At 39.3% G+C, this 26,104-nt stretch overlaps 3 protein-coding genes across 4 annotated transcripts in view; 2 read left to right on the top strand and 1 right to left on the bottom strand.

Moving 5' to 3' along the window:
- Positions 1 to 916: 916 nt before the first annotated feature.
- Positions 917 to 6,920, top strand: LOC110961587 (mpv17-like protein). The gene is made up of 4 exons (XM_022209265.2): positions 917 to 1,873; positions 2,213 to 2,283; positions 3,431 to 3,460; positions 4,079 to 6,920. The coding sequence occupies exons 1-4, from the start codon at positions 1,567 to 1,569 to the stop codon at positions 4,292 to 4,294; spliced, it is 624 nt and encodes a 207-aa protein (XP_022064957.1). The 5' UTR covers positions 917 to 1,566; the 3' UTR covers positions 4,295 to 6,920.
- Positions 6,921 to 9,170: 2,250 nt separating this feature from the next.
- On the top strand, positions 9,171 to 21,911 carry LOC110961591 (nuclear distribution protein nudE homolog 1-A-like). Of its 2 annotated transcripts, none has more exons than XM_022209270.2 (9): positions 9,171 to 9,253; positions 10,101 to 10,238; positions 11,017 to 11,170; positions 15,444 to 15,592; positions 16,077 to 16,213; positions 16,712 to 16,966; positions 17,626 to 17,711; positions 18,257 to 18,393; positions 18,858 to 21,911. In XM_022209270.2, exons 2-9 carry the CDS (start codon positions 10,153 to 10,155, stop codon positions 18,904 to 18,906), a joined length of 1,053 nt encoding a protein of 350 aa, XP_022064962.1. In that variant the 5' UTR covers positions 9,171 to 9,253; positions 10,101 to 10,152; the 3' UTR covers positions 18,907 to 21,911. The 2 variants fall into 2 exon arrangements, with proteins under 2 accessions (XP_022064962.1, XP_022064963.1); XM_022209271.2 differs by having other exon boundaries at positions 9,200 to 9,253; positions 10,120 to 10,238.
- The window catches only part of LOC110961590 (myosin-11-like), a 35,186-nt gene continuing 30,990 nt past the window's right edge, over positions 21,909 to 26,104 (bottom strand). The window contains exon 43 of the mRNA XM_051941474.1: positions 21,909 to 25,520. Coding sequence (XP_051797434.1) covers positions 25,292 to 25,520 — 229 coding nt within the window. The 3' untranslated portion in view covers positions 21,909 to 25,291. The remainder of the gene's footprint in view (positions 25,521 to 26,104) is intronic.

The raw sequence follows: 26,104 nt of genomic DNA on the forward strand, positions 1-26,104 counted from the left end.
ACCTTTACATATTTTGTTGATTTTATGTTGTGTAATTGTTTTTCTATGCAAATAATAACAAATGTAAATTGTAGCTGCTAAATACTCAAAATATATTGATCTGTTACAGAAAGTATGAGCTTATTTTTGAATGAATACTCTAAAAATGCAGCTAATAACCCGACAAAATGACCGTCTTTTACAGAAATATCATATTGAAAAGGTCAGATACGATTTTTTTGTAAACTGGGTTGATGTATGACATTGTCTGCAGTTTTTAAACACAGAAAAGCTTGAAAAACATGTAATCTCATCGAAAATAAAATACAGTCACAAAAGCAATCTGGTCTCCCCTCAGTCTCCTTAAAATATGTGCGGAGCTTTGTTCAGCTATATTTTCTGGAAAGACACCAATGGCCGGACAGTTGGTGTGTCACTCCGTCTGTGGAGATATGTCCTCCTCTAGTGGTCTAGAATGGATACAGCATTTTGCTTTGAAGGAGAAGCTGGTTGCATTCATCCCTTTACTCCAGGTTTTGCAATGTTGCAAAGTGCAAGACATCTGTTGATTTTTTAAAACTCGAAAAGTTATTTTGCCTGTGGAGATCCAAATATGTCCTGGAAATAATTGGGATTTGAAAAATGCATGCAAAGAACCTTTCATTTTAGCTCTTTGCGCAGATATGATGCAGTTCATTATATAAATCTGCAATACACATACTGAATATACCAGACAGTATCTGTTTGACAGTGATGCATGTAGAGGAGTGATGTGGCACCTTTACAATATTCATTTATGCGTGCCTCCGTCCTCCTAATAATCTGAATTTCTTATGTAAAACATTTTTCCAACCAGTCTGAGAAAGCACATTTGAATGGGAAAGACGACAGGTAGAGAGGACTGCGCGCTTTGCTGCTTCAGACGCCACTGATCTGATGGTACATGGACTGGCTGAACTCGCCTTGGCTTAAAGCTCTGGGCAGCAAAGTGTCGCTGTTGATGTCAGTGACGCAGCCAGACGGAGATCTGCGCCTGAGCAGACTTTGACAGTCCTTCAGATTTGCGCTTGACCTGCAGGATTTGTAGTTTGAGAGGCACCTGGATTGATAGGGATCGACACGCCGAGTCAGAACAGACAAAATGATCTAGATTTATTATCTTAAGTGAAGACAAGCTTTTTCGTTTCTTTTAGAGCACGATTGGGTGTCTTTTACGCATGCATACCTCCAGGACGCAATACTTTTAGGGAGAAAACCTTTCCAAGTGACAAAATTGGAGCCATGGTTGGTTTTACGCAGAGCACAAATATGCCGATTAGACTGTCTGGGACACTTTTGTTTGGCGGAGTCTGCATTTTTTCTGAGATCTGATAATATGTGATATTCCTGCTGCTGGTGGAAACGTATAATCCCTCCCTGATTACCGCTCACAGATGGATTGCGTCCTGTTGGAGAGCCGGGTGACATCAGGGCCTAGTCAAATTAATTTAGCCGCTATGCTTGCGTCTTGATTGCTGAACGGAAGCCATTTAGGGCAGACAGTCTTCTGCGCGCCGGCGGGACCTCAGCTTCTCCATCGGTGCCAACATGAGAAGAACTGTACTCAAAGAAGCCGCCAAGCGATTCCCCTGGCTGGCCAATGTGACTTTGTACGGGTGCTTATTCGCCGGTGGTGACCTCGTCCATCAGCTCATGGCTCAGAAGGAGCGTATGGACTGGAAACACACTCGCAACGTTGCCATCGTGGCAATTAGTTTCCATGGAAACTTTAATTACTTCTGGCTCCGAGCCTTGGAGAGACGTTTCCCTGGAAAGTCTGCCGGGATGGTTTTCCGCAAACTCTTGCTGGATCAAAGCTTCGCCTCGCCCTTGGCCACCAGTGTCTTCTACACGGGTAAGATGACACGTTGATCTTACAGCTAACACACACAAATGACAGTTTAACCAAGGTAATGTGCAAAATACATTGCCTCTGTTGAGAGGAACGTTTTAATATGACCCATCTAATATTATCTCGTGCCAAAAAACATCTAAATTCAAGATGAATTAGGTTTGCAATGGAAATATAAGAATTGGCAGATAGGGACTTAAAGTGGCATCCTATCAATGTTATTTCTCAATCAAACATCATGTAGGCCACTGTAATTAGTCAGTACACGCTTTGGCCTGTGCGTAAAGGCGCACAAATGGTTATCGTTCCAACCTCTGCCGAAACGCCTCCTCTGTCTTGCAGGAGTGAGCTTCTTGGAGGGTAAGGAGGATATCTTTGAGGACTGGAGGGAGAAGTTCTTCAACACCTGGAAGGTAAGAAAAGGCCTCAGCACCATCAAGCGAAAGAAAGTCACCTTCCCTTCGCACTCTGTGGCTGCAGCTGACAGCTCACGACCAGATTAACACAGATTGTGCCACTGCTGCTTTTGCGCAGTGGCTCGGGAGCAAGCGAGGTAATTCAGACATGACTACAGCCAGCGGATAAAAACGTCAGTCAAGTTCCGGACGTTTATAGGAGCTGAAGTCCTGCCAAATGTAAATCGAAGTGTCATGCTGTTCCTAAATTCTTATTTTCCTAACTTGTGCCATAAAGTTTCAGATGTTTCAATAGCCTTTATCTTGTCTCAAAAATGTTACTTTGTCAGAGATGGAAAGAGGTCTTTTCAAGTCTTTTTACTTTATATGCCATTTTTTGCTTCAGCTAAATTTCAGTGATAAATGTCATATTCACTACATTTTTTTGACAGCTCTATACTAAACCCATATAATGGTGAACTATGTGTTACTGTTCATTACTGGAGACTAGATGAAACTTCCTCCACCACTATCCACAAGCCATTAAAGGAGGATTAAATCCATAATTATAATCAGATATTAAATAATGTGACACTGACAGGGGACATTTTGTTGCACTGCAAAAATTAGTTTACTATTTAATATAGATAAGTACATTTCACTCTGTTTTAACTTACCTTGTGAATGCAGGACTTACTTTTAACTATAACACTGCTTAGTTTGCAGCACTTATCCTTCTATATATACGTGTGTGTACGACATCTCTGTAGGCTGTATTAGAGATTAAATGATTTGTAGATATTCTGTGGTGCACTGATATAAACATTTCAAAGAATCAATCATCCTAAAAGTACCATTAAATCCAGAACAAAGCCCAACTCATGGGGCAGTTCATCATAAAATGGGATGGGAAATGGGATGCTGGTATGATATCATCAAGCAGTTAGGATGGATGAAGCTCCTTTACCCCACAGGGAAACTACACCATCCATTTCTATAACATTGGGTGTGGTTTATTTGATGAAAAAGGAGGGTAATGTTCTCAGTAATATTACTGCATTTCTCATTATGATCATTTAAGGTAGACAAAGCAGAGATGTACACAGGGACCGTGAAAGCCCTTTGCATACTAAGACCACTCATCATGTCTTGTTTTCCCTTTCAGACTGGACTCATGTACTGGCCATTCATGCAGGTAAACCTGGAGTCACTTTATTATAGAGTCAATAAAGAACAATAAAGATGGAAAACATTTTCAGTGTGACTAAATGTAAGAGTGCAGTATTTACATTTCTTTGTCAATTTTAAGTATAAGTCAATTCTAATTGTTATGGAGCATTTTGCATTGCCTATGGTCGAACTATATTGACTGCAAAAATCTGAGGATATAATAACAATGGAACTGTGGATGAAACACAATAAGAGGAGCAACACTGCAATAACATACATAAAATGACAATTACTAGTAAATTCAAGAGCTTGTTGTTGACTGTCTTAGACTACGTCATTGAATGAATAACATTGGACTTGCTGAAAAAGGCAACAACATGTGTTGAATAAGACCTCATCAGAGTTTGGTTCCTCTAATGCTGCATGAAGTCTATAGACCCATCATGATTACTGTTTCCTACCATTACAGAGAAAAAAACTTTGGCTTCTCAATGAGATTCTCAGAATAGAATTTTTTATGGTCTTTGCAAATGGGCAACGAGATGAGTCAATAAACTATTATTACAGAATAAATAAATGCAAACTATGTCCTGCAACTATGTCTGACCCTCTCCCTGACCTCTTATTTCTTGCCTCTTCTTAGTTTCTGAACTTCGCCCTGATGCCGTTGCACATGCGAACGGCCTTCATGGGTTGCTGCGCCTTCCTGTGGGCCACCTTCCTGTGCTTTTCAAGGCAGAGCGGCGACGGCACTGCCGCCGTGGCTCTGGCGTTTCTCATGGACCCCCGTAAAACTCTGGAGGAGATGCGTGAGGCCCGGCTGGCCCGAAAGAAACGAAAAGCCCAGAGAGAAAACTAAAGAGAGGAGGAGAAGGACACAGCTTCTGTCATCTAGGCTTCTGAGCTTTGATAGCAGGACAGAGGGGTTATCTAAATCTGTTAAACTAGCATCCACAAACTGAAAGCACTGTGGACAGCTGAAAAGCTAAAGAGTGAATGTAAACTGTGTCACTGATGCAGATTTCAAACACCAGTGTGATTAATAACACTATGACTCTTTTTAACGGTAAGTGTTTGGTACAAGCCCTCTAAAGTTATGAAAATGTAATTCTTGACAGCTAAAGAGACCAAAGAAACACAAAATGCAGTCTAAGACGACAGTCTAAAACCATAAAGAAGCTGTTGTCTTAAGTGTAACCCATTATACCTAAAGTGTTAGATAAAACAAACAAAATACAAAGAATTATTCTATTTCTAAAACATCATCTGTAATAGAGCTAAAAAGAATCAGTTTTGTCCTGAGGGTGGTGCTGGAGTAACAGTCAGGAGGATCATTATAATCAAACAGATCCATCCTCAGGTGAGCATGATGGCCCGTCAGCTCACAAGATCCTGATATTTGTTGTGTAAAAGTGAATATTTTGGCTGAAAGGAGCTGAGGTCAGCGGATTTATAGGATTCACCCTTAGGGAGCTAAATATATTTATGTACACTACTGTTCAAAAGTTTGGGGTCGCCCAGACAATTTCCTGTTTTCCATGAAAACTCACACTTCTACTCATGTGCTAACATAACTGCACAAGGGTTTTCTAATCATCAATTAGACTTTCAACATGATTAACTAACACAATGTAGCATTAGAACACAGGAGTGATGGCTGCTGGAAATGGGCCCCTGTACCCCTATGTAGATATTCCATTAAAAATCAGCCTTTTCCAGCTACAATAGTGATTGACCAAACTGGTAATGTCTAGACTGTATTTCTGATTAATTTAATGTTTTCTTCATTGAAGAAAATAGTTTTTCTTTCAGAAATAAGGACATTTCTAAGTGACTTCAAACTTTTGAATGGTACTGTAAATGCAGTAAGGTCTTTACCAACCACATTGTAATTACTGAAGTATTTTTTGTAGACCAACACTAAAATAGCTAAAATGGAGTTCAGGGCCAAGTGCTCAAGCTTATCATACATTGTTTACAGCGGTAGTGATGTATAAATGATGACTCTGACTCCACACCTCAAAGGTTTCAGTTGAAACAAGACTGAGCCAACATACATAATGAGCATTTCAGTTGTGATAGAAGGCTGTTGCTAGTTGTTGTGCTGGTGGCCCTGGTTTGAATAAGCCCATGGTGCATTGTAGCTCCTGAGACCTAAATTAAGGGCTTCTTGTTTCTGCAGTACACCTGTTGTGCCTTTTCTTGGTGACAAATCTGCCCTGACTACAGGTCTATGAGCTGCTGTGTTTGGCTGACTGATGGTAGTCATTAGTAATCAGTACAATAAGATATGTATGTTTATAATTTTGTGCGTGTTTTAAATTAATTTGCTTTGGGATGCACTGATGTAATCAGACTGACGTCTGAAAATCTGAATGTTTTGGGATTGTGAATGTGCTCAGTAATCTGCCCAGAGAACTTTGAAATAAATGATGGTGGTGCTAGAGGAAAAGTCAGGGTGTTCAGCAGAAACATACGGGGATAATGAACATCTACATCAGATTTACATTCATTTTCATCAGTACACTTTCTCACAAGTGTTCCAGGAGAAAACTGTTTGTGATGGTGGTGCTTTATGAAAGAAGGAAATAATTTGGTGGGATTTACAGTTCTAGAGATGCTGAGGGTCTGAGTTGGACAACGGAAGAGATCATTATTCAGGAAATATTGGTGTTCATTTCTGTCAGTTAGATGAGACAATTTGAACACTACAACCACAAATATATTGTTTTTGCAGCATAGTTGCAATAACTGAGCTTAGTTCCTTGCTTCTGGTCTAAGCTACCTGCCCACTGACTGTGGTTTATTATTATTAGTGAACAACTTCTGTCTAACTGTAAGAAGCAAATAAGCACATCCCCTGGAAAGTCCAACAGTCAGCTTAATACTCTCAATCAAAAGCACCTGTGATGTATTAATGCAAAATGTATCAGTGCATCCCACTTGTGTTGTGTCTCCTATGTTTGAGATGTGAAGATACAGTATTATGATCCTGTCCTCTTACTTGAACCATCTAATAGGTTGCCATCAGCCCAGATACCTTATTGTGTACCGCATCACTTACCTGAGCCAGACTCATTATTCACTCTTGTTTAGATTTAGCGAAGCTTAAACACTTTCATTTTTATTTATCAAAGAGATTTGATGATTGTATCACTGGATATACCCATATTATAACAGAAAGCAAAGCTGAAAAATTGTAATTGATTTGGGCACAGCCCTCGAGTAGATACATGTTGACTGAAAAACAACACTGAAATGAACCTCAAGAAATGTTCAGCATTTTTCAAAACAGTGTATGAAAGTCCATATTTTGGCAGCATGATGACTGGTTAACAGTACACTGTGAGAACCTCAACTATATTGTTGTGCTAGTACTTTGATATTTTCAGAACAAGGATGCTTCTTTGTTATGGGAATTCTCATATGTTCTTTTGACAAGGGTCCAGACAGTCAACCTGAAACCAATAAACCGATCAAACATCTCCGTCCTATTCTGTTTAGTAGATCCGATTACGGCAATGAGCACAGATCTGAATGAGATTTGATGGGGGAAAATGTGTCAGAGTTAAGCCATGAACAATGAGATCGTAGCACTGTCAAGGAGTTGAACCAGCTTCTGGAGCAGATTAAGACTGAAATAATTGCACGAAGACAAACAATGTCTGGCAACTGAAGACCAAGAAACTGTGGCCGTACTTGCTTTGTGAGGCAGAACTTGATGAGATAATGTAATGAGATCAATTTAATATCAACATTCTAACCGCACTAAACACAAACTAACGCAGACACTAATAGGAAAGTTGTGGGAACAAAGCACTGGATGAATACACATTTTGATCTGATGGTGGTGACTGAGTGAAATATCAGTTTTGCCTAAATTTCATTCATCCAACAGGTTCACATTTTACACAAAGACCACAAATGTGACACCATGCCAACCATTAAGAATTATGGACACAGACAAAATTTTCTAAATTGGATCCCTCATCCACTTGTCATATTTGTTCACCTTTTAAGATCAACAACAGACATTTGAATGAACACTCCTGAGGTCTTGCGCTGGGGTCATCTGTAGCATTTTGACCTTACCTGACAATGGGCCTGTGTGAACTTTACAGTGTGGTAAACGATAGGATTCACCTGTTGACAATCATGAACGTCAACGCAAAATTTGACATCAATCAGTTCTGTAGTGATTCAGATATTTCAATCTGAACCAAAGCTGGAGTCCAACTGATGTGGCCAGCCTACTAACAAGGCTAAAAATGTGTATATTACAATATTCGGCATTACAAGCTCTGTGTAAAACTGCTGGCATCAGCTCCTTGACAAACTACAACATTGAAAGGCTTTTCACACATTGATACATTTGGAGTAACAATCCAGTAGTATAATTTGTGCAGAGGCCATTTTGTCTTTAAGTATAACAATAAATGCATCCATTACAAAGTAAATTTTATGGTTATGATGGTAATTGTACTTACAAACATTTTTAAGAAATGAAGCTATACTTAAAACGTTTTCTCTCTTACTCTATCTGGCAAGCAGCATTAGTCAAATGGCTGCAAAGTTGGTTGGCATACCAGCACAGAACTCTGCTGCACTTTTGCACTTCATGCTACCTACATAATATTAAGCACTTGTCGGAGATAACTTTAGAAATAGCCTAATAGCTTTTAAGTCTGGCTAACACAACAATGATATAATTTTTTAATGTCATTCTTCAGAAGAAGAGCAAATGAGCTGTGTTTTTTTTTAAATGCAGAACTATCTCTTTAGCTAAATTCCCTCTAATGTCAGTGAAGGTCACAGATGTTTGCAAACTGCTGTCAGTGTAGACAAGACTCAGTGAAAACATGCAGCCCAGATATGAAGCAAGGACACAGTGGATTGGAGGTTGCGTGAGTGTGTATAACAGCTTTATGCTCTAGTGATGGTGCTTGTGGATTAACCAGGATCAGATAGGCCTGCTTAATCCCTCTGAAAAGGACAGAGTTGACCCAATTTGACCTCTGACCCCACTGACAGGAAGTGGAATTCCCCAATCAGAGTTAAGGTTGCTGTCAGGTGCCATTTAATGCCTTCCTTCACTCTTCTCAGAAGCACAGCCATCATGTAAGTGAGCAGATGAAGAGCAGGAGGAAGACTGTGTGGGAGGGAATAGAGGTCTTATAATGCAATAAACTTCCCCATGTCCCGTGTGTGTGTGTTTTATATATATATATATATATATATATATATATATATATATATATATATATAGATATATAGATATAGACAGATAGATACATACATACATACACACACACACATATATATATATATATAAACCTGTTGGCAATCATGAAAAAAAACTTTTCCACAAATATGCGAACTATAAATGATAAAATAACATACAGTACAATTCATTGGCAGAAACTGAATGTTTTGAAGTAGTTTTGATGCTGATTTGGAGTGTTTATACACTCCAAATGACAGCCCTCAATCTGAACTTTTTTCTACATATCTTCAAAACCCACTGTAATCAAAAGACATAAATAAGTAGTAAAAGACAAGTTTCCCATAGCACTGGAAGACAGCACCACCTTCTGGTAATCCATCAAAACGTGTGCAATCATGCAGATAGCCCAGTGATTGGATAATAATTCTGATCCCGCCTATCAATACGTGATTGACAAGCAGTTGACAAATAGTATCAGGCTACGAGGCTGTCATTAACTTCTGATTGGTCGGCTGGTTTGGACAATATAAATGGCAACATTTATTGTTCGACGTCTTCCCGAAGCAGTAGCAACTTTGTGGTGTCCCACTCAAGGCAAGTCCACAAATAGTGTTATTTTATCGACTTGTCTTTAAAATTACCCGTCAAACTATGTCGCTATTAATAAAAACTTTTGTAGAAGATCTGGAGAAAGGTTACAACGGTTAACTTTGCGTCGAAATAAGCCAACTGTTGAGCGTAAATCGTAATAGCGGTATATTGGTTACAGCTGGGATTTAAATGGTTAACGCCGCTAGCCGAACTAGCTCGCTTTATTTGTTTGGACTCGTGAACTTTGTTTTATTAAGTTTTAGGTTTAGTGGGTAAACTTCTACAGTGTTTATAAAAGCAAGTGTTGCTTCTGATAACACACGGGTTTACGTTTTATGTCCTCTTTTTAAGGAACGTCTTCTTTTGGTTCCCGTTTTTTACTTTGGCTAACTGTGACCAGAGTCCGTAGAAATATTGTGAGCAATTTATCTCTGGTGGTGCTTGAGTTACATTTATTGAATATGACCCAAGTTAAGCAGTCATGTGAATCGACGGAATATATTCTTCAATTCGGCACACATTAGTATTCACGTAAATATTATTTGCTGTAGGTTGCAACTTCTTTTGCCCAGTATTGCCGGTATCCTGCCTTAGGTTGGCACACTGTTACACTATAGTCAGATAGCTGTGGTGAACGAAATGTGGAAGCTGAGTATTTGTCTCTCATTTGCCGCTTTATGGATTATGGATTTGCCGAATTAACGTGAAAGTTCAAATAAATCGTCTACAATCATGACCGACTGTAAATGGTGGTTTCTCCTTCAGCCGGTCTAATATTTATTCGCCGTTTCTAAATAGAGTTTATGCTAATCATAACATGACTGATTGCCTTGATTAAATTTAACCACAGGCGTGTTGTGGTGTGACAGAAGAGCCTGCTTTGCACCGGGACTAGGCCAGAGATGGGGGATCCGGAGCCTCCAGAGTTTGGGTCCCTGGAGGAAGAGCTGGAGTACTGGAAGGAACAGGCTGCCAGGCACCAGCAGAGGTGTGTCCCCTGTTTATTTTAAGAGATCCACATCTATTTTCAATGTTTATTCCTATAAATTCTCCACTAAGAAGATGTAGTGAGTTCTTAACTGGTTCAACTTAAGAAACCATGTGCTAATTTGCCTACACTATTGTCTTTTCCTGACATGTACGCACTAATTTTGAAAGCTTGTTGTAGTGTTTCCTATTCCTGAATGCATGTCTATACCTTTCAGGTACTCTGATACCAAAGTTTTCATACCCTGCATGAATAATTCAGAGCAGATGAAGTTCTGAAAAATAAGGTTTTTTATATTGTTATACAAGTTAGTAGTGCATTGTGCCACAAGGATAACAACTTGTGCACAAAAAAAGAAAAAACATATAATCTTTCAGGACTTCCAGAGATCTGTAGTGAATAGAAATGCTAGTCAGACACTCCTGCTGAATAAACAATTAATAACCTTTTGTGTTTTTCTACTAAACACATTTCTGGGATGTGGAGAACTTGTTTAGCCCATAATACCAAATTCTCCCTTTGGTTGTGTTGGATATGATCAGGTTATGTTGTTTGTCTAAACATGTGTGGTTTACATGAATTGTGGCACATTTACAGTGTCTCTGTCTTACTGTTTATCTTCTAACCAGAGTGTAATTATTTGAGTTTATTTCTGTATAACACTAGAAAATCCAGACTAACAAACCAACCTGAGTACTAGTTGGACCGGCTTGCTGTGAAAATTTCCAGTGGTAATAAACATATAGCATATCGTCTGCAACTGTGTTTGCATGTTCAGTGCGGAGGAAGCCCAGGAGGAACTGCAGGAGTTTCAGCAGATGAGTCGGGACTATGAGGTGGAGCTGGAGACTGAGCTGAAACAGTGCGAGGCGCGAAACCGTGAGCTTCTTTCTGCCAATAACCGCCTGCGTATGGAGCTGGAAAACTACAAGGTACAGAGGATGTTATCAGTCATTAGCTTCTGTAGATAATCTGTATGTCAACTTTCTAAACATCAAAATACGATAAACCAAGCCTTAGAAATATGTAGAAAAAAATATTTGGACAGCACTGTAAAAAAAGGTAACTTTAAGCTCCAAGATTGATGCTGAAATCTGAAAGTTAAATAATTGAAACATTTCAAAAGGTGGGTTATTGAGGGGGAACAAGCAGTTCTGTCTCATTGCACAAGGATAAATGTAGCAGTCATGTAGTAAGACCCTCCTGATGGCTTCAAGGAGCATCTGTTGTACAACTCATTATCTCAGCATGGTTTTCTGACCTACATTGAAGCATGAGCCTGCTGTATGAGGGATGTCCAGGGCTGCAACGATGTCTGAATTTACATCAAACCAATTTTCAAGTTTATCTAACCAGAGATTTTCATACTTGTCAGCTGATAGCAGGTCATATTTTATGGCATTGGTCTGCCTGCAGTGAATAGTTTTCACTGGTGCTTTTGTCTGAACACACACTCACTTTCACAGAGGACTGATTCAGAGCAAATAAAGGCAGCTGATGACTCCTGAGCTCACTCTGTGTCTGGAGGGGATAGCAGTACTTCCCATAAGACCTACTGTATTCCAGTCAGTTTGTTCAGTTCCCAGTCTTCTCCTTTAAAACCGTCACTTAATTCCTCTGCTAAAAGCATAGCAGTACATTGAAAGACAGTGGTTCAATTGAAAAGCAAAGACAGTCTTTATCAGAACATGTTTGCAAAACAAATAAAAACAAATTTTTAAAAGTTTGAAGAATTTCTTGCTGCCAATTTCATGCCTGAGGCCTTGATCATTCATTGTGCTGTGTTTGTAGTGCCAGGCTGTGCAGACTGAGTGACGTCATTGCTGGCTACACAAGCCATTGTAACGCTTCGCAGCATACCTTCCAGTTTTTGTCACTTATTGCGTGCACTGAATTTTGATTTAACTCTCAAGACAGCTGGTCATGCTGCAGGGAAATGAAGATGATTGTCAGATTTGAAGGTTATGTTCACATTGCTTCAGTGAAGGGCCTGCCTTTCTTTTAAAGCTGTCCTAAATACTGTTTTAGGGGTTTTGAGAATTGGTGGAAGGTGAAAAACAATAATGCAGTACCATGACAATTAGCTGTGGTTGGTAACCTCACATTATACTTTGTCAGGAAACGGGTAACTGTATTAAGACAGCTAAAGGTCAGTTTGTGCTTTCTGTGCATCCACAAAGGTCAAAACATTCTGTCATCTACCCAAGTTCACAAGAGTCCATGTACAACCCAAACTTGTGACACTGAAAGCCTATCTTCTGTACAAAACAAGTGATGCTCTAAACCAGATGTGGGCAAACTTTTTGGCTCAGGGGCCACATTGACTTTTGAAATTCAACAGATGGCCAGATCAGCATCAGATGGTTGGAGATTGTGCAAACTAATATGAATTACATGTTAAAGACAATACTGATAAAGTAAAGAATACTCACATTCAGTTTCAGTGGGAACAGTGTTGTTGGTCACCCTTTTCTTGCCAGTGCATCAAAGTCTGGTGTCAGTCTGGTTGTGGCAATTCTCAGGATGGATCTGAGGTGTGCTTTGATGTTCATCACGCTAAACGTCTGCTCACACAAGTAGGTAGATCCAAACAACACCAGCATCCTCTGTGCTATCTTCCAAATGTTTGGAAACTTGGCTTCACCTAGTAAAGCGTAAAAGTCATTCAGTTTAAGGGAGCTGAACTTCTTCTTTAAGACCGAGTCACTTTGAAGCTGGATCAGTTCCAACTGCAACTCCTGAGGTGCTGTTTCTGGGTCTTGTGACAAAGGACATGATACCAGCTGAAGTGTCTTGTTATTTTTTTTCAAAATCAGAGAACCGACGGCAGAATTGTCCGTTGTAGGTCTTCTAGTGATTCCTTATATTTCATCACATGTCCACTGGCTCTGTCAGCGTCGCCAGTGCAGGGAAATGAGCGAAGGATTTTTTTTTTTTTTTTTTTTACATTTGTCTTGAGAATAAAGTCAGTTTGGCTTTGAAGGCTGTCACATTTGTGTACATTTCGTGCACAAATTGATCTTTCCCTTGCAGCTTCACGTTCAGCTTGTTCATGTGCGTCAGTATGTCTACGGCAAAAACAAAATCACGGATTCCATGGTCAAAAATTCCTCCGTTGTCTCAAAATGTGCCTCAAATAAAAATTAAAAGCTGAACAGTGTCTTTTATGTCATTACTTTCGTCCAGTGCTAATGAATATAGCTCGAAGGACTCGGCTTTTTCGTTCTGTGAGCTTCCTAAGTCTTTGCCGATTAGTTCAACACGGCCAGTAACTGTCCTGCTGATAATTTGTTTTTGCTCTCTGGACACAGAGACCTGCCGTCTCTACCATGCATTCTTTCTTGCTAGCCTTTGCTATTTTAAATGCTAGCAAACAACTTGCCTTCGTGCTTGACTCTTGAATCGTAGTTTGCAGGAAGAAACGTATTTTCTGAGTCTCTAAACTGGCTGCCAGCCTGAGCCGTAGCTGTCCGTTCTTGCGCTGACTGGTTGCTAGCGTAGTTAGCATGCTTCGTGGAAAAGTGCCGGCTGATATTGTATTCTTTAAAAACCGCAACGGTTTTATTGCAAATAAGACATACAGCCTTTGTATGGACTTCAGCGAAAAAATATTTAGTAGTCCAGACCTTTTGAAACACTCACTGTCGACTTTTCTTTTCTTTGCTCCACTCATTGTTACTGCAGGGCTCAATGCAGCTGCAACGTAGAAGAAGAGAAAATAAACCAACAAAGGTCACTTGTGTCTGGAGCGCGCCATCTAGTGGGGTTAACAGAAACGTCGGGTACTGCAGGGGAAGGCCAATTGAATGTGGTCATTACTGTAATTTCGTCAATTCCAATATTGACAAAATTTCGCGGGCCGGATTGAAAAGCCCAACGGGCCGTATGTGGCCCGGGAGCCATAGTTGCCCATGCCTGCTCTAAACAAATGCTTATTTTGTGGAGAGACTGTGGGGACATTCTCAGTCATCTACACTTTTATTATTCATCAAAGAAGTAGTCGCCATCTGACTCTGGAGGTGTTTTGATATGTGCATACTTTCCATCAGTGGTGCAAACACAGCGACTGTCCAGAAGTTCTGTACTATGTCTGTTCACTGTGCCTGACATAAAGTAACATCCACCTGAAGACCCCAAATTGCAGTGGAGAACATAAAAAAACTAATCAGTGTTATTCCCTTCACCTGCTGGTGGTTTTAATGCTGCATTGGATAAGTGTGCAGTTAAAACATTTGTTTGAGGCATTTCAATACTGATTTGGACATTGCTGACCAAATGTGAAGAAGCTGTTTCTTTAGTTGTGTCAGTTCTTTGTCTTGAAACTTTCTAGAGAGCCAACATCAGTCGTCATTTCTAAAGTCACATTAGTGAACCACAGTATGCTATTAGCCAATTGTGATACAGACCCAGTGCAAACCTGTTTTGTGATGAGGAAAAGTCATTGTGTAAATGTGTGGAGGTCTGTCTTAAAGTTTCACTGGGGGGGAAAAAGCAAATGAATACAGGAGCGTGGCAGGTTTTCCCACAATGATGACAGCTGCAGCGGTGGCAACAGCACTAAAACTTTACCTCATTGTCCAGTATTTTATGTATACACAGGTAAACCTAATGCTAATGCCATGTTGACTTTAGCCAGTTTATCCAAAACGTAACTTTTGATCAACTTCAGTGATTCTACAGCAAATGGACACATTTAAATATGTACAGTTTAGTTTTGGGTGTCAGGGTTGAGGCCTAACTTTCTACCCATTTACTAATGTTTAAATCTAGGACAAATGAGATGGTATCTAAGCAGTGGAAGGGCTTTATCTTAGAGTGAGTGTGCAGTATGCAGAAACTTTATGGAATTTGGGTAAAGCATGCTGAAACTTGACACAGTGTAGCAGTAAAAGAGTAATTATTGTCTTAACTCTGTTGATGCACCAGAAAATGTTAGTTCTGGGAATGAGTTTATAGATGACTAGTATGACCGCTTTAATCAGCTGACTTTCATTGTAATCACTAATTTTTTTTGTTTTTGTTTTTCCTAATTGTTTAGGAAATATATGGCTATTCAGGAGTTGTGTTTTTAAGTTGAAATTCAATATTTGTGCATGTTTAAGGTTAATCTCAATATTTTGCCACTCACTTTCTGCTTATTCTGCTGCTCTTTCTTTCATATTCAGACTTTTTCTTCTGTCTTTTTTTTCTGTGTCTTCCTGCCAGGATAAATATGAGACTCAGCACTCTGAGGCCTGCCGGCAAATCTCCCACCTGGAGGGAGACCTGGCTGAGACCACTGCCATCAGAGACCAGCTTCATAAATATATCAGAGAGCTGGAACAGGCCAATGATGACCTGGAGAGGGCCAAGAGGTCGGGAGACAAATCAACTTTAACACACTAGGGGGGCTAAAACTCTGTAATTGCAGAATTTTGATTAATAAAGTAACTTTATATTCATGAGACTTTCATAGTCTGAACAACCTTTGGCCATGTTTGTAAGGGTTAGTAGAAGTACAGGCAAAGAGGAATGAAGCAGGTGGTTCATAAAGGTTTCTGTGTGTTCCCTTTCACTGTTGAAAGTCTGACTAATTTTTAACTTTGAAGGGCACTTGTGTGATCTGCTGCCCCAACAACTGCCTCCTCACAGTACAAGGTTTACAGTACAAATTGCGATATTGCACAAAAAAGAAACTAGTGCTTTGAGACAAGTCTACAGAATTGTTCCAGAATAAGAGATCAGCATAGATATGCGTACGTTTTTCAAAGTAGTCGTAAAGAAAAATGGCTACTTTTTAGAGTACGAAATGACCCGATTTCACAGTGCGCACCAACACTGGTCTTATGTGTCTTTCAGGGCAACTATCATGTCGCTGGAGGATTTCGAGCAGAGAATGAACCAGGTTATAGAGAGGAACGCCTTCCTTGAAAGCGAGCTGGATGAGAAGGAGAATCTTCTCGAGTCCGTCCAGAGACTGAAAGATGAAGCCAGAGGTAGAGTTCTGTGTGCGAGATGTGATGTAACCAGTGGGCAAATATGACAGCTTATATAATCTAAACGCTAAGCTGATCGGATCAGAAAATTAGGGGTGGTAAAAAGAACTGGTTCACATTGTAAATGCAGCCAAAATTCTGTCAAGTGTGCCTAAAGATCTTTCTTGGTCGCAGTGGTGTGTCTGACATATAACGGGTATGTCTGTCTGTTTGCAAAATCACTCTGCTTCAGTTGAGGTAAATCTGGCATTGCAACGCCTTCTTTTGCTCTTTTCAAACTAGCTTTTGGCCACACATCTGAATGAGTTATACATACTGAATAAGGGCTGAATGATTCTGTTACTATATATATATTTGAGGTCCTTACTGGCTGGAGATTTATTCAGACACTTGGTTTGATATATTTCCTGACTGCGTAAGAGCTTTTTACATTGTTTTAAAGGTCTTCGTTTCATGTCTTTAACTGCCCTCTATCGTTTCTTTGTGTTTGTGTGCCAGACCTGAGGCAGGAGCTTGCGGTACAGCAAAAGCAGCAGGTGCAGGAAAGGAAGCCGTCCATCAGCAGTGCAGTCAAAGAGCCGCCGTCGTCATCATCGGCCACTGGATTGCCCACTCCTCCTCTCACCCCCTCAGACAAAAGAACAGAGGACAAAACTACATCTTCCTCCTCTAACCAGCCCCTTCCTTCCACAATGACCCGACCCCAAGCCTCCACAGAGCCCTTCACACCCCCACAGCCCTCCATCAGCAGAGGTCAGTTTGTGAATGTTGTTGTATGCTGAGATGCACCTTTATGTCCAAGAGTGTAGTTTCCACTGCAGAAATGTCACTTTCAAAAGACCTTTTTTGGTTGTTGTTGTGATTTTGTTAATCCTAGTTTTTAAAACTTTGATTTGGCTGAAGTGTTCTGTCCAGATTTCAGTTTGATGCAGTTTAAGGGTACCAGTTATTCTATGTACATGGTTTACAGTGGAAGTTGTTGTAGTCGTAACAACACTTCTGAAAACAGACCCTCCCCAGAAACTGAAAAAGCTAAAGAGCTGTTCATTGAACCTAAAATCAGTCAGCATACCTGGGAAAAATAAACAGTAACTCTAATAAATGTTTGTACTATAAATGGTCATTTTAAAATCCTTTTTTTAAATGTATAGTAACAGGTTTGTAGCACAAGATAAGATAATCCTTTATTTCTCCCCATGTCAGGAGAAATTTCCTGTTACAGCAGCAATATACAGTAAATATAATAATTATAATAAAATATATACAATTATTATATTTACTGTATATTGCTGCTGTAGCATGAACCATTTCCACAGCATTTACAGACTGAGCTAATTTGCGGTGCTCATCCCTTTTCTCTATTTTTATATCACTGTGAGCTGCATGTCTTCATCAGTTGGTTTGTTTCTTAGGTGAAAGCCTTTCTGCGACTCCTCTCACCACATCAGCGAGAATATCAGCTTTGAATATTGTTGGAGAGCTTCTGAGGAAAGTTGGGGTAAGAACAATGTTTGAGCTTTTTTTTTTTTCCCTAGGTAATTACTGATTATGTTTCTGGTTGTACTATAAACAGTACACAAGGTACACCCCCTGAAGACCTAATATAGATCTTTAGAACCAGGACAATGTGCAACATGAAAGTTATTGTCAGTTGGCTAAACTCTGCCTTTTTGTTTACTTTGAATCAATTAAAAACACAGAAAATAAATACTATTTGTTGCAGTTCTTTATAGTTTCACAACATAATAGATGATTTTATTGCAGGTTTTTAAAAAACCTTTATTCTGACATTTGCCTTCTAATCACCTTCCCCATTTCCTCAGTTTATTTAAATGTTCATTTTTTGTTTTATTCATAAAATTACAGTCTCACAGAGCTGCTAGTGTGGCTCTTTTGCTGCAGATTAGTTTTCTCTCTCTTCACGATAACAGATCCATTGATTGCACACATTAAGAACACTGGGATAGTGTGGTATTGAGACAGCAGTCTGAAGCTGAGTGTTTATAGAAGAATTAAAATGTTTTCTTTCATTTCTGTCTTTAGAACCTGGAGTCCAAGCTGGCATCATGTCGGGATTATGTCAACGAGCAGACGGCTAATCGTAGAGCTGGTGGACAGGGAGCAGCAGTGGGCCAGAACAGTTCTGACAGCCATCCTTCCAATGGCCTCTACAACAAAGGGTAAGTTTCTCTGTTCTGCGCGGTACAGTCTAGATGTTAGAATTCAGACGGATCCTAAAGCTTTATATGACCCGTGTTGACTGCATCTTCCCCACTATTTTCTCATCTAGGCATGTTGTTTAACCTTCTGCTTGTTGTTGTACTGTAGTCTTCATTTTGTTTTCACCTGCTTCAGGATGAAATCCTGTGAAGTGGTGCACCGTTCCTTGATCGCTTCCTCTGTATATACTTTAATATCCTGTTGGACACGTACCAGTGTAAAATCTTGTGTGGTACATGTCTGAGATTAGTGAAGTATATCGGAAGTTTTTATTCATATTTGCATAATGCTATCCTATTTTAAAATTCCTGTAAACTGAGCCCAGCAGAGGATTTCAGATTTTTGTTTGAGGAATGCATTTTCTGTTTATGTGGCAAAATCCTTGAGTAAAGCTGTACAGACTGAAGAAACTGTTGTTTTACAGGCTGGTGAAGAGGTTAGATTTTGGAACGGGATCCAAGCTGCTGCTTTGAAAGTGAAAACATCCTTAATCCTCCTGAGCTGCTCGGCCCTTCCTCTCCGTCACACCGGAATGTCCCAGATATAACGGTACTGTGTGTTACGTCGTACAGGTCATCAGCCTCAGTGCCTCTTAAGGACACAGGACATGGAAAACTCATGAGAAGCTGCAGTGATGAAATGGGTGGATACGCTACTACGGATACTTTGGGATGTCTGCTACTAGCTCAGATATGCAGATTTTTGTTTATTACCAGGAGTTCTCCTCTGCACTTGCACTTGGATTTAACTAATTTACTGGACTCATGCTGCATGTAACCACCTCACGTCCTTTTGCTTGGAAATATTTTGTGCTTTTTTTTCCCCCTGCTGTCCCTCTCAATGTGTTTTGAGTCTGAACATAAAGTAAATTTTAGAGCAAGTTTTAGAGATTTCATACGGAATCAGTTAAAACTGATACAGGTTTTCTTTAGGTAGCGAGAATTGAGGTGAAGATGTGCAGAAGGAAGGTGGAAGTGTTTGGGGGGAAAAGGCCGTAACACTTGAATGCAGGACATTATTTTGCACAGTGTACAGAAAAAGATTGAATTTTCAAAAAGCAAAGTTAGCATTAACGAAAAGGAGCAAAGCTGAACCCATGCACACCCTTTCCAGAAGTCCAACACTAGTATTAAAGCAGCATTAGTGCAGATTCTCAGTGTCTTCATGTAATCCCAGACTGATTCCATGGTGATGAAATCAGGACTCTGTGGGGTTCAGATCACTGGTTGCAGGACTCCTTGTTCTTCTTGTGAAGGCAGTTCTTTATAACAGTCTGGATGTTGGTGGTGGTGTTGTGATCTGGAAGCGGTAATCCAACCTGCTGAGTTTTAGCAAAGTAAAAATTTGCTTTATGGTTCTCCTAACACACCTTGAGTGTGCCTGATGGCTAAACACTGGATTGGTAATTTTATCAACACAAAAAATGTTAATTGTTTAATCTTGTCTTCTTAATATCCCGGGCACCTGACAGGCAGTGGGCTTCTGCAGTTGTTAAAAACAGATCACAATGTGTCGCCGAAGAAATTCCACAAAGTGCCAATAATTGTAGACGGAATAAAATCTGTAGATTTCCTTACTTGGCACATAGTTGGCGTTGTAGCTCAGACAAAGTGAATCTTTACAGATTAACTAGTTTCTTCACCATAATCTGCAAAGAACATGACATTTCATCTCTGTGTTGCAACCCATACATTACCGAGGTGCAGAATTTGAAATCACTGCTTGCAAAGAAGGAACAGTGATAGTGGAGCTGACTTTGGATAAGCAAACATGCCGTGCCTCAGTGTGAGCCTTAAGATTTTAACGAAATGTGTTTTCATTACCGTGTCAGTTGTTATAAAAAGTTGGTTATTAAAAGTATATTGTTAAGTGGGGAAAAATAACTTTTCATTTCACATGAGAAGCTTTGGAAGGATCATACAGCACATAGTGGCCATGAGGGTTTGTGCATCTTATAGCTGCCTTACTTAATGTTTTGTTTTGTTTTTTTGAACAATGAGTTAAATGTGATATGTATGGCTTGTTGCAGGGAAAAGATACCTCACCATCTCTGCAGTTTTATGTAGCTTTCCGTTTAGCGTCGAGTTTCGGTTGTAAGGCTCTTCAAATGAACGGTTCACTCTCACCGCTCTGGCAGTTGTTTGTGAAAATTAATATTTTCAGTGTTTCCAAGATGAATGATTGCTTTCTCTCCATGTACGGCTGAGTGTATAAGGAAGTGTATGTTATTGCTATTTTGATTATTTTCTTCACCAGTTTCTCTGTACAGATACTAAAGCTCCTGGCTCAAAAGTATTAAGCTGAGAAAGTAAAATGATTGAGATCTAAATCAAGTAACATAATGTGACTCCTGAAATTGTCTAGATTAATTGTTTTACTAGAAAAGACTTGGGTGGGTTAAACATAGGACATCTTCTTTGTCAGTAGTGACAGAATGCAGGAACCCATTTAGATTTACACCTAGCATTGATTTAACTGTAGAAAGGAGTAATGCTTTCATACATTAGTGCTACATCTTGTGGTGTTTTTTTTTTTTTTTTTTGTTTTTTTTGCGTCCAGAGGCACTTGATAGCTCCCTTGGAATATCAAAAATGACTATTTGTATGCCGTTGTTGGACTGTAGTGGCCTAAGTATTGTTAAATTTATTGTGGTTACTCATGGTGCCTAGAGGATGATTGCTCACTGTTCCTTTCACTCTAGAAATATTACAATTTTAAAGGTGTATTGCCATTAAAGGTAGTGATCACACTGATGAATCGTTAGGATTTTAATGACCTCAGATTTAGCACCACCTTGAGGACATTTGGAGTCAAATAAGGCTTTAAGATTAATAGAACTTTCCAGATGTGTTCAGTCTGTCCAATAATTTGATAATATGGCATGAAATTAGCGTTGTAGATGTAGGGCACTGATAGTGGAGATTTGTTCCATTGTTGTGTGGCAGACAACCTTTTTTAGACTGTGGAGAAGTTGTTTCAAAATAAGTAAATCCCTCTGCAGAGCTCTACTTCTGTCTTTGCAGGAGTGAAATTGGGAAATGTCTTCTGTTAATGAGGAGATGCAAATACTTCAGTGAAGGCTATTTGTGTTTTATGTTAAAAAGTAATAGGTTGACTTGTAGTGTTATTCTACTGTAGGGTCGCTAACATAGGTTGAATATATGTAGGCCGTGGTTCAGTTGATTGTTTCTGTAGGCAGCATCGACTTTCAGGTAGATGCTTAGGGCGAATGTAAAGCAAAAGCAGAAGACTGGGCCTTTCCCGTGAAGGTAAATGTGTGAAAACGGGTGGAAAAGGGCTGAGTGGGGTTTTCTTTTGCCTTATGACGGTTTAAAAAAGAAAAAAACTACTTGCATGCTCACTTGCATGCTCACAAATGAAGTGCTCAAGTTTTGTTGTGTCTTTTGTTGTTTTTACCTTCAATGCTGCTTATGATGCTTCTGAAAATAATTAAATTTGAAATGGGGAAAAAAGGAAAGTTGCATAGATTTTATTCATTACAGAATGTGTGGGGGAGGGTTTTGTAGCAATTTAATAGCACTTCTTAGGTTCACAAAGCAGAAAGTCCTGCGTCACAGCAGTTGTCGTACACATCACTTTTATTATAATTATATATTGTGTATCTGTGAGGTTTAAAATCACACACTCTCAAGAAGAAAACAGCTGGGCTATAAATAGAATTCAACATTCAGTTTCAAAGCAAACATTCTTCTATTATTCTGAACGCCCCCCCAATGAAGTGCATGAAGAACTAGTCTCAGTTTGTGCCTTTCATTTATTACCTTTACAGCTGGACTGCAAAGGGATGTATAATTTTCTGAAAAACATGTTGAGCAGATAAAAACCCAACAAAAAACAAAGTGATTATTAATCAAAAGCTTAGTAATCCTTAAACTTTTAAACCCATTTGAATGAAAATATATTTAGTCAGTGGCAGGTTTGAACCCATTTAATAATTTGCAGCTTTATTTTGTAATCCAAAGATTGTGACCACAATGGAAACATTTCCTTGCTAAATTTAAACATTGCACTTACAAAACTTTTAGCTGTTTTACATTAGAACACAGATTCAACCTGAGAAAAGGGTTAAATGCTCTTTTTGTTGTGTAGTGGACATTATTTTCTGCAGCTGTTTAGCAGTCTTCACTGAGTCTGTAGATGTCTTGAGAACAGATGTTTTTAAACACTCTGCCATGAGGACAAGAGCATCTAAATGTTGTAGACGATGTGCACATTGTTTTCAACCAACTTGTACTGCGTTCACTAATGACGTTGACGATACTCTGGGAATTTTAGGACAGAACTTATTTCTGAAATGGTGTAAAACACTCAGAAAATCACTGACACCTGAATTGTTACAAATGGGTCAAATTAGAAGTTCATAAGTGCTACTGTTTGACTTTTTTTTTTTAATTGACTTGTAATGCTGTCTTCCAACCCACCTTATATTTTTAGTATAACTGACTACACTATATGTAGCTACCTGAAATGCAAAGTCAATCTAAATATACTATTTCACAAATTATGTTCTATTAATCCAAAAACATTTAAAATATCTTTTATTGCCTTCATTTCACTTTACAAAATGAAACATTTAGTACTCTGATTCCAGACAGTTTAAATCTACAGCATTTATAGCTCCCTTCTGCTCACTGCTTTAATTATTTTATTAAATAAAGTTTATTTTACTAATTAAAGCTAATCCATTTGGAATCGGCCTGTTTAATAACCGTGTTGTTGCATCCAAACAAAGTGAAGCCTAAACCATGATGGCAGGATTGGATGAATTTGTGTAATGCATTTCCAGCTCTTTAGACTACTGCGATAACCAAATGGGTTTTAAATTAATTGTGGAACTTGCATCATGAAGAGCAAACGTGCGTGTGTCATGACAGCAATTTGTTATCATTTATTCTTGAAGATTGATCTAGAGAATTCATATGCAAGTGCTCAGCGAAGGCAGCTGGTTGTGCTTTAGGTTGATAGTTTCACCTCTCATCTGAAAGGCTTCTTCAGTTCTGATTGGACAGGAGATGTTTGGGTCTCCTGACTGTTAAGCTGTGTCTGGAGGGATGTCAGGACTATGTTGTAGAACACCTCATTTGTTTTAGGTGGTTTAAATTGGCAAAAATGTCTCCATTGTTGTTAACTTACTTCTAGTGACTCGTTCTGTTATACACAGTTAGTGCCCAGCGTCATCTAAAATACAGTTTAGTTGAAGAATGTAGGACATTCAAAATTTCAAATCCGTCTTTGAAAAGCTATTTTTTTTGCTGAACTAGTGGACTAGTATAAATTCAAATTTCTGGTGCATTGATATTGAAAGTAGTTGTGGGAGTTAGTTTAAAGTGCTTTGTGCTTCTTCCTCTCTGTCCTTGTGGACCTAGTCAGTGCTGAGAATCAAATGGTACATCATGGTCTGTATGTGTTTTGGGATTTTCTGCGTGTGTTGATGTTGAGGCCACATAATCCAACAAGCTCCGACTACATCTTTCATGTAGAGAAGTAAAGTTGCCATGGTTGTGTTTTCTGACTTTTTTGGTAAAATCCTGGGAGTTTCTGTTGTTGGAGGGTTAGCAAGCAGAGCAGCTAGGATGGTGACTGTTTGTCGTAGGTAATGGTGATGATGCATTTGAGTAGTCAGAACTGAACAAATGTTTCAGATGAGAGCTGAAATCTTTTCAGGAAACTCAGGCTGCCTTCATTTTAGCACTTAGACAAAACTTGACCTGGAAGACTGAGACTCCTCAGACATATACAGACAAATCCTCTGACTATTATAAGCAGATTAAATAAATCAATTAGGCTTACATGTAGCTTGTTGATGTTTGAACTTTACAAACAAGTGGACCTCTTTAAGTTTTGCTATGTTTAGTTCAATTTAGGCGGGACTGAAGCATAGATGGGTAACTCATTCTCTTTTTAGGTGGTGAATATTTTTGGATTGAAGCTGCCAATATTTGTTGCAATCAGATCAATCCAATAGTGGCTAAATTTCACTTTGAAACTTGAAACAAGGCAGCTGAAGCTACAGCACGAAGCATCACCAAAGTCGAAAAAGAGCTGTAGAAATTATAGACAAGCACAGAAACTGAATCAACTTGCTTTAAGATTTTGGATAAATTCAAATTCGGCAGGTTTATTTTAGTTTTGTAGTATTTTTTTTTTTAGAACAAATTACATAAAATCCAATTTCTCACTAGTGAACAAACATCAAAGGTTATTTCAACTTTAAGGATACCAAGGATTGGCAAAAGGCTAGACCAAGAAAAAAGGAGGCACACCTGAAGGCTTTAAAAACAAATGTAAAATATATTTTTGCTCTTAAATCTAGTCAAATATTTTCCAGATAAGCTGATAAATAGTTTTTAAATAAAATGCTGCAAAGTAGGCCCATCATAAAGTTCAGCAGAATGCTTGTTTCATGTCATCAACAGTTCAAAAGCTGCAAAATCTCACTTTTGAGAGGATGGAACCAGAAACAGTTTGACATTTTTGCTTGAAAAATATACATTTTACAGACAAAATGTTTAAAAATAATTTAAGGAATAAATAGAAAATTCTGTCATCAGAATAACATGGTATTAGTATGACAGGGATAGCTAATTTTGTTTTCTATTGTGCTGTTTAGTTGGGAATAATTAAATTATCTCCTCACTTTCCTCCAAATAATTTGTATTCCTTACAAACCAAAAATAACTTTACATTAATCCGTAGTATGATTAAAGTGTCCAGGATTCTCCTGTGGTTCTGGAGCGTTATTAATAAATGGGAAAATCTTCTAATTTAAACTGTAAAAATATTTCTGGAAAGGCTCACTTCACTTGAAACCCAATCATTGCAAAGAGTCTGGTCCTTCTACTCGTCGGCAGAGCAGGTGTAGGCCTCCTCGAGGGCCTCCAGAGGTGGGGTGCAGGCAGGAGGAGATGGGGAACGAAACTCTTCCTCCTGCATCTCCACCGAGTTCTCTTTGATGGTGTTCCTCCGGCTGATGCTACTTCCCAGCCCCAAGCTCCTGATGCTGCTGCTACCGCCGCTGCTGCTCCGAGGACTGGGGCTGCTGAACACCGCCTCCCCACCGCCACGCCTGGGAACACCCGACACATCAGGAGGAAGAGAAAAGAGGAGGCAGAGGAGGGTCAGGAGGACAGAGGAAGAAGGCGGGAAAAAAGGCTTGTTGCGAGGTAAGATTGTTGTAAAAGTTGAAGCCCCTGAAATCTTGAAGCAGAGCTGGAGGGAGGAAGAGAGCGATGAGGAAGTTGAAATAAAAAGACTGTTCAGAAAGAGGAGAACATTCCCAGGAAGCTTTGAGGACAGTTTGTAGATCAGGAGTGTCTGAAGATGGGTGTGAAACAGGAGCAGCCAGACATGAAAGGAGGGAAAGGAAATTTAAAATCACAATGCTTTCAGAGATGGAGCCCCCTAAAGGTCACAGTGAGAATTTTAGAGTTTGTGTTTCCTCGCTTTTCATTTCTGCCTTCCCAGCTGTGCATTTTATTAAAGCTGCCGTTACCCTCAACTCAGAAGCCTCTTTGAAGCCGTCCACTTTCATTTTTTAAAACGGTAACTGTGATTCTTTACTTGGATTGGCAGTGTATTAGAACTGGACTGGACTAACTGTACAGAAGGAATGTAAAGCTTATTGTGAGGAAATCCAAATCAAAAATTCTT

Source organism: Acanthochromis polyacanthus, chromosome 21, assembly GCF_021347895.1.
Source record: "Acanthochromis polyacanthus isolate Apoly-LR-REF ecotype Palm Island chromosome 21, KAUST_Apoly_ChrSc, whole genome shotgun sequence".
Classification (NCBI taxonomy): Eukaryota; Metazoa; Chordata; class Actinopteri; family Pomacentridae; genus Acanthochromis; species Acanthochromis polyacanthus.

What these genes read in the sequence shown, in the direction of transcription:
- LOC110961587 (XM_022209265.2), top strand. Translation starts at nt 1,567, where the DNA reads ATGAGAAGAACTGTACTCAAAGAAGCCGCCAAGCGATTCCCCTGGCTG. An exon ending in AGTTCTTCAACACCTGGAAG is followed by an intron (nt 2,284 to 3,430) that starts GTAAGAAAAGGC and finishes TTTCCCTTTCAG; the next exon opens with ACTGGACTCATGTACTGGCC. An exon ending in TGTACTGGCCATTCATGCAG is followed by an intron (nt 3,461 to 4,078) that starts GTAAACCTGGAG and finishes GCCTCTTCTTAG; the next exon opens with TTTCTGAACTTCGCCCTGAT.
- LOC110961591 (XM_022209270.2), top strand. Translation starts at nt 10,153, where the DNA reads ATGGGGGATCCGGAGCCTCCAGAGTTTGGGTCCCTGGAGGAAGAGCTG. An exon ending in GCTGCCAGGCACCAGCAGAG is followed by an intron (nt 10,239 to 11,016) that starts GTGTGTCCCCTG and finishes TTGCATGTTCAG; the next exon opens with TGCGGAGGAAGCCCAGGAGG. An exon ending in ACAGCCCTCCATCAGCAGAG is followed by an intron (nt 16,967 to 17,625) that starts GTCAGTTTGTGA and finishes TTTGTTTCTTAG; the next exon opens with GTGAAAGCCTTTCTGCGACT.